At 45.9% G+C, this 8,092-nt stretch overlaps 2 protein-coding genes across 2 annotated transcripts; one reads left to right on the plus strand and one right to left on the minus strand.

Annotated features, from left to right (window-relative positions):
- Positions 1–3,907: 3,907 nt before the first annotated feature.
- Positions 3,908–5,535, minus strand: PtA15_14A180 (uncharacterized protein; the record flags this gene model as incomplete). Its single annotated transcript, XM_053162870.1, has 5 exons — positions 3,908–4,110; positions 4,183–4,471; positions 4,539–4,825; positions 4,905–5,002; positions 5,216–5,535. 5 exons carry the CDS (start codon positions 5,533–5,535, stop codon positions 3,908–3,910), a joined length of 1,197 nt encoding a protein of 398 aa, XP_053026853.1.
- A 738-nt stretch (positions 5,536–6,273) lies between these two features.
- On the plus strand, positions 6,274–7,046 carry PtA15_14A181 (uncharacterized protein; the record flags this gene model as incomplete). Its single annotated transcript, XM_053162871.1, has 3 exons — positions 6,274–6,297; positions 6,357–6,765; positions 6,829–7,046. The coding sequence occupies 3 exons, from the start codon at positions 6,274–6,276 to the stop codon at positions 7,044–7,046; spliced, it is 651 nt and encodes a 216-aa protein (XP_053026854.1).
- Between the last annotated feature and the right edge of the window lie 1,046 nt (positions 7,047–8,092).

Raw genomic sequence — 8,092 nt, forward strand, 5'->3', positions numbered from 1 at the left:
TATGCATGACCTAGCCCTTGCAGCAGACAAACCTCTACCAGATAATTTGCCTCCCCCATTATCAGCTCCAAATTTTCCTCCCCCATCTTCAGATCCAAATGACAATGAGGAGGAAGATGATGGCCAACAGGACTATCTGGAGCAAATGGAGAATGTTTTGTCAGCCACAATGTTTAATGACTTGATTCAAGGTGGAGGGAGTGTGTGAATCATTTGTTAGCCATGTACTTGGATTCAGTTATTGTGTTAATACCTTATTTTATTTGACTGGTCAGCAATGCTGCCTATTATTTGATTGGCCAAAGTTGCTTCTCATTGTTAGAGCCAAGTTGCTTCCCATCATTTTTGCCAGAAATGCTGCCTATCATTAGACTTACCAGAATCACTTTCCATTATGAGAATTTCCCAAAATGTTTGTAGGGTGCATACTCAGTTGTAGGATGATAGATAAAAGTTGAGATTTGAGCAGTGAGTGGGAAAAATGGAGTGAAACATTTATGATTTCATTACTTGGGTCATATATTCTGTGGAAGATGCAAGCCACACAAATTTGAACTGTGCAGTATCTAGAAAGATCACAGGTTAGTCATGTGTATTTACCAAACTATTCCAAACAAAGTATTGAAGAATGTTTCACTATTCCACAATTTGGAATCATGATGTGTGTCATTTCTAATTAGTGCACTTCAATTCAAATTGAACATATGCTGGATGAATATTAATAAAGCTGTTCAAAGTATGGAGAAATGTTTGAAATTGATTGAAGTCAAAATCCAGAACCCAACCAGGGTTCACAATTTCTAGTTTTTGGGCTTTGCAGTTAGGCTGGATGAGTATTACACAAACTGTTCAAATGATTCAAAAGCATGAACTTTTGTTTTATATTAATTGAAATCAAATATTCCATGATTTGGAATCATTGCAGCTGCAGCAGCTTGGCTTACTAAATTGGGACTCAGGAATGAGGGGGCACCATTTCTAGTTTGTGTACAATATAGCCATACTTGGATTTAAAATGAGAATGTTTCTGTTGGATGAATATTCTGAATCTGTACAATATATTCAAATCATTTTGAATATAATCAGACTGATTTGAAATGGCACACCTACTGAGTGTCCAGTGTTACCAGAACTGCAAGTCCAGTGTGATTCTGATAGGCATATATATATAATGAGTGCATCAGAATTTTTGCTGAATGTATTATAGAGTGATTGGTGTATCAATTAATTAGGACCTTTTGTTAGTTTCATCAGCGAGCTTGATAAATAATCTGAAGGCAGGTTAAATCCAAGTGAAGCCCCCTTTTTTGCAGGGAGGATTTTCACATGTCACAAATATTACATTGTTTATCACACTTGATTATGACACAGCAAATGGGGCCTTATCACTTCAAACTATTGGATTAATAGATTGGTACACATTTTTTTTGTTATCTCAACTATCAGTCAGCTTCACAAATGATTACCTTCACTACGGGCAGACAGGTGTTGTTCCAGCACGCAATGTCACCCCAGCAGTCACTGCTGTCACCAAGTTTATGTGCCACTGCACACTTGTTGGTAATGAGCCTGTTTGAAGTAGCCTGTGCTTGATTTAGGTTGTGTGTTCAAGCCCCACATTGGTCAGCAGTACTGATGTTGACAAGTTGCATTTGATAGAAGCAACACCACACATATTACGCTACACTTAGTGTAGCGGTTTTTTGGGGCCGCTACGCTAATATTACAATGTAGCTTATACTCTAGCTGGTAGTTCAGTTGCTTTATTTAGGGTATCATCAACTTTAAAACTGCTGTGCTGTGCTGAAACTCAGTGGGTCAGAGGTTGAGCCCACTGCTGATTAATATCACCAGACAAAACTGGCAATTTTCAGCCAGCCAAATCAGCAGTAAACTGCTGTGCTAACGCTGCTTTCAGTGGAAGACTTCTGAAAACAGCGGCAGCACAGCAATCAAAAAACACTGATCTGGTTACCAAAGGATCAGACAACGGCTGATATCAGCGGTTGAATGATAAATTTTTTTGGGAGTTTTGGAACAATCATTTTTTGGGATGTAGCAAACTTGGATGTTGCACCCCCCTGCAGCTGGGGGAGTATTCAGTGCTCCCAGCAGGGTGCAGAAATGTGCGCGCACTGAAACCGGTCAGCGGCTGCGGCAGCAGTCAGTGCTGCCGGCGCAGCAAAGAAAAATCAGCACACTAACAGTGGGAAAGCGGTCAGTGGCTGTGGCAGTAGTCATCCCTGCCAGCGGGGCGCAAGAAAATCAGCGACAAAGCGGTCAGCTGTTTGTTTGCTGCACTAATTCTCAGCTTTTGTGCTCCTTTTGGCGCTGTGTAACACTGATCAACATCAGGTGTCAGCAGTGGAACACTGAATTCAGCCTTAGCTCAGCACTCTAACCGCTTCACTAAAACTGATTGGGCTAGAGGATTGCCAGTAGCAAGACCACACATATTACACTATGCGGCTGATGTGTGTGGACGTGATCGCGGCAGCCTATCCGCTAGAACAATCAAACAATGTGTTAGCTCAAATCAGTGGCTACATCAAGGTTTCAAGGCCGATGGAGACTTTGAAGATGCCCAAGTCTTGGTTTCTCGAGCCCTTCAGTTCCAAGAAGAAAATAATAAGAAGCAGAGTTGTGAGAAAGATTCCGAGCCCACAGAAGCTGAGACTTAGATCATCCGGTATCAGGAGTTTCTTTTCTTTGATTCTAATTAAAATGCATGTTTATCGCCCTCCCCTCAATCAATCATGCAACTGTTATGCTACATTAGCAAAAAATATCCTAACTTGGCGGTTCTTTAGCGCCCTTAAGCTACCCTTTTTTCTATTGTCTTGTGTATTACAGCTACAGCTAATACAAATCTCAAAATATATCCGTGTATTTTAATCGCTAGAATTATCCTTTTTTAGCAGCTATTTGCTAGGCTTCAGCTTTTTCTAGCATTGCTAAGCTATTTTAGCGACTTATTTAGCGGTAATTGTCGCTAATTTAGTCACTATGTTACAGGTAAATCTCATGTGATATAGGTCTTTAATGGGAATTGAACTCTTGACCTGGTGAGTATCTATATATATTCAAAAATGGGGGCCAGTATCAAAGGTGACATGCATGGTCAGTTGTGACGAAACTTGTCTGCCTGCTGTACACAATCTTGACTAGACTCTGCTTAGTTGCATCGAAATCTGGAGATGTGTAACAGTCCTGCTCAGCTTGTCAGCTGGGTAAAATTTATTTTTGCACATGTAACTATTTCATTAGCGCATGAGGCAACTAGGGCGCTAAACTACAGCTAAGTTTAGCTTTAGCAATGTCAGGAAGCTAAACTGCATTGGGAATGAAAGCATTGTAGCAAGCGCCACAATAGGCTACCTGCTAAGTGTAGTGCTGTTCAGCTAGCGCTAACGCTAACAGCTGGGATTAGTAGCGGGGACCATTAAGCTAATTCCTTTTAGCGTAATAGGTGCACCGTTGCCTCAATCATCTCTTAACCCCCAATTCCCCTAACAGGCTAGGAGTATATTTGTAATCTTAAAAAAATGGTCTAAAATTACCCCAGATACAGTGTTGGTATTGTATTGGGTACCCAATACAATACATCTGTAATCAAATATTTGTATCATGTAATTAATACTTTGTAACTGGTGGAAAGCAAGATAAATGACAAGAATAAAACAGGAAGACAGTTTTCATGTTATGAAGATCTAGAAGAAGAGTAGTGAAAATATTTCAAGACAAAAAATAAACAGAAAGACAACTCCAATTTGAGTCTGAAAATGTAAGAAAAAGTCTTGGATCAGGGGGGGATGGGTGGGAAAAGTGGGTTTCAAATGGTAGCTGCTTTGATGTTGTTGTCATAAGGGCTGGACTGATGAGTTGCATTGGTCTGGTTCCACGGAGTTCAAACGATGTCAATCAGATTATCGTCCAAGTCCAAATGAATAGCTGTTATGTGGTCAACATGGAGCGAACGACTCGGTTGGCTGATCCACTCAATTTTGGTCCTGGCCAGAGGTGCGAGCGCCAACTTATACCCGGAGCTGGCCAGTCTTGATTGAGTATTGGTCCACGGCCATGTCTTGACAATACCTTCGGTCTTGGCCTCTGGATTCATGATTGTGATTTCAGAAATGACATATTTGGATGCAGAACAGGAGACATGATGTGTGCGCTTACTAATGAATTCACGCAGCCTGTCGGTGACCTTAACATCATGTGATGGCTTCTTACCACCTTTTTTTTGGGTTTTAGTTGCCAAGTCAGTGATCTGAGCAATACTGTAGCTGGTGATGTAGGATTGCAATTGAGCAGCATAATGCTTTTCAGCATCGACATCTTTGGCGTAATTGAGGAAAACGTTGGTGCCAGGTGTGCTTTGCGAGATTTGATAGCTGCTTGCGCCAAGGTGGGTGGACACCGCAAAGACCACAAACTGCGCGTTGTGGGTTGCTGCGACTGAAGTGGCCTGCCACAGAAAAAAACAAGCTGTCAACTAGGTGTATCACAATAAGTGTGACGAGCGGGAGGCACACCTTTTCAATAAATTCATTAACACATTTCTGAACACGATGGTAGTCATTCTTGAGGGAGACCTCACTGCGAACGGAAGTAACACCACCAACCACCTGTCCTGAAGGGGCCGAGGAAAAAGGCTCTTCAGGAAGGATCAACTCACCCGACTCGTCTTCATCAAGGGCACGTTCTTCATCAGTCAATCCATCGTCAAGGTGTTTTGCGAAAGCTTTTTTCTCCTCCGGGGTAAGCTTCTTCCACAACTCAGAGACTTTCTTCATCGCCGAATCGTCATTGACGCCACCAACTAAAGATGATAGAAATGTTAGCCACCACATGGACATATGAAAAAGGTCAATCAGAACGGAAAAACATCAATAACTTACCTTCTTTGAATATTGCTCGAGCTTCAGGGGTCTTGAGAAAAAGATTCCAGCAGTTAGGTCCCTTGAGGGCAAGGCGCTTTCCCCTTGAAAGGTCCAATCTGTTATTCAAGCAATGTTAGACAGGGCGTAGGTTATGGGAAGAAACTCACAGAAAGCCATCAATCATTGCAATGGAGAGCTGATTCTCGATTGCTTTGATTGCTAGAAGTTTCCTTTGCTCCTTATAGAATTCGAGAAAGAAATCGCGGTCTGCTTGGGACATTGATCCTTTTGAGTTCTCTTGCGCTTGGACAACAAGTTCGTTGTAGGACTTCTGAAGGAGGACTTTGATTGATTGGGGTGAAGCAGAATCATCGTCATTGGTGGTACGTTTCCTTTTTTTGGTTGGGCGTTCGGTAAGAGAGGTGGAAGCGGGTGGCTGAACTTGAGGGATACCAGCAGGTGAGTTGGGCTGAGGATTTTGGCTGGCAGCATCTTCAAGATTGTCAATAATCGGAGCGCTGTGACCAGATCGAAGAAGCAAAGAGTGTTGACTTGGGCTGGGGATAGATCCACGAGGATTCAGGATGGGCCGATCAAGACCATATTGATACTGAGGTGGGACGATGTGGGCAGCGGAGTGAGGAGGCATGTTGAAGAGACCGGGTGACAGCTTGAGGAATAAAAAAGAGCGGGTTTCTGAGGTGGTGAATGTGATCATCTTCCAACAAACCAAGGTACCGTTTGGACACTGTAAGGTTAGGTCTAGCTTGCAGCAGGGGATACGCTGCGCAGCCGCGGCTCTGTCCGAACTTGAAGACTGATGTTTACATGTAAGACAGTCTGCAATGTAAAGGGGCGCGCGCGAGGGATTGCGAGGGCGGTCAACCCCTTCTACATAGGCTGAAAACTCCCTCGAGCGAGGCTATGTAGTAGGGGGAGGATAGTCGATTGTGGTGACTACACGGCGGGGGTACTTCCTGCCGCGACCTTGGGTGGATCCGACGGGTCGCGCTTGATCCGTGAAACGGACAAGGGATCCACCGTGGATCCGACGGGTCGCGCATGATCTGTGAAACGGACATGGGATCCACAGTTTCCCACGTGATCGTGGGCACGCTGTCGGAGATGGACAGGGGTCTCAATTCCTCGTCACTCCGATGAGAAAACTTCAGTAGACTCTACGCGAGGAGATTGAATCTCGGCGGAAGCCATGAAAGCACTTTTTTGGGTGCGTCAAAACCACACACTTGCCATGTGGACTCCACATGCCCCAACTGGCTGTTGATTGGAAGTCTCATCACTCGCCCAGTTAGGTTTCGATACCCCAAAAAATTAACAAGTCCTGATCTCCAGCTGCCTCTCGGAACCAAGGCCTGAACCAACCTCGATGACCGATTCGACCAAGTTGAGTGTCTCACACCTCCCCGTCCCTCTCCCAGCCAAGGTCTGACGTTGTGTGTGTGTGTGGAGATCGAGAAGGAGTACGAGTGGTCGGACACGGAGTCCAAGGAGGGCTTGGAGGCCTCCAACGTCACCGCCACGCCCGGCCAGCAGGTGCGGGCCGACTTTGAGGAGATCATGGACGACTTCCTCGGCCGCTTTGAGGTCCTTGGCGGCAAGATGAAGCCCGTCATGGCCGGCAACTCCCCCCTCGATAAGCTCGACACCCTCCGCTCCGAGCTCCTCGGCCCCGCCGCACAGCCCGACTGCCACCTCGAACGCTGCGCCGTCAAGGAGCAGATCCTCGCCAAACTCAAGGCCGACCAACGTGCCCACGACTCCCGGCTCGCATTGCCCTCCCAGGCTGCCATCAGGGAACAATACACCACCCTTGATTGGCACGATCAACAGGACAAGTGGGACTGCCAAACCATCCTGTGTAAGCCCTCGCATTCCTCATACCCCTCCAAAAAAACCCACTGAAGCCTTTGCGTTTGTTAAGCTACTTATTCCGACCTGGAGAACCACCTGCAAGTCATCAGGATCAGGGACGCGATCGGCGCCGCGGAGCGCAAGCCCCGGGACGAAGCCGTCGGGGCGCGCGTGGAGCCTGTGTGCGTGCAAGGATTAGTCGCGCCACAACAAGAGCAGATCACTAGCCAAAGCCTCGCCCCGCCGACCACCGATGAGGAAGCTCACGTGCCGGCGGAGATTTTCTGATTTCGTAGTTGTTTTCCCTCCACATAGTTTTATGTCTCTCTCTCTCCCACCTCTTAAATGTTTTTTTTTCCTTTTTTTCCTCTCATGATGGCCACTGATATGCAATGTAGTACGGATACCCGGGTGGTACCCCTACGGATTGTAAGCCGGTGTGCACGATCCGGAGCCTGCAATGTACCTCCCATGAGCCCGATGAGCCCATCATATTAGTGGAGCGCACCATGAACCCACGTGGAACCAACAACTTGACGGATAGTGGGGCACCCGTGGGCGCTGCAAATGTTTTGTATCACGGGGAGGCTTTGAGGTGTCCACGGAAAGCTCATGGCTTCCGTGGATTCCTCGGGGTGATCCCGTCGAGGCCACCCCTGAGATATGGGTGGTGACCTCGCAATACCCTGGACCGTCACCTGCAGGTCCGACCTCGCGCACGGGTTCCTGAGGAATCCTCGGAGATTTTCAGTTAGGTGCACGTGGAGGTACTCCCGGGGTGCACGCTAACATTTGCACTAGCGTAGCATGGTGTTAGCTTTTTTGAGCTACACTACGGCGGCTCTAGTGTTAGCGGCCGGATTTGCCTGCAACACTACTAAGATAGAAAAAAATGTTGGCGTAGCACTGGCGGTTGTTTTTGTACGGCCGCTAACACTACAATTTTTCTGCATAGCATTAGCAAAGAAGTGTTAGCTGAGAAAAAAGCTACACTAACTTTTAGCATAGCTTTTGTGTATGCTAGCGCCGCCTGTGGAAAAAACTAGGCAGAAACAGCCAAATTTTTTCCCTGCACAACTACAGGGATGAAACTGGGCATAAATAACAAGTTTATTCCTGCAGTCACGCAAATACAGGAAAAAACTTGATTTTTTTTCTGCCCAGTTTCTTGAAATTGGACGGAAACATTCAACACTTCAATGCGCTTCATGTACCTGAACTGTCTCACGTGACGCACTTGTCAGCTTTGGTCAACTTTTCTCAAACAAATGTGACTTGATCCAAGCTGGAAGTTCCTCTTTCTTTGTTGTTGATCAATCCAAGTATTTGACGGA

This window comes from Puccinia triticina, chromosome 14A (assembly GCF_026914185.1).
Source record: "Puccinia triticina chromosome 14A, complete sequence".
Classification (NCBI taxonomy): domain Eukaryota; kingdom Fungi; phylum Basidiomycota; class Pucciniomycetes; order Pucciniales; family Pucciniaceae; genus Puccinia; species Puccinia triticina.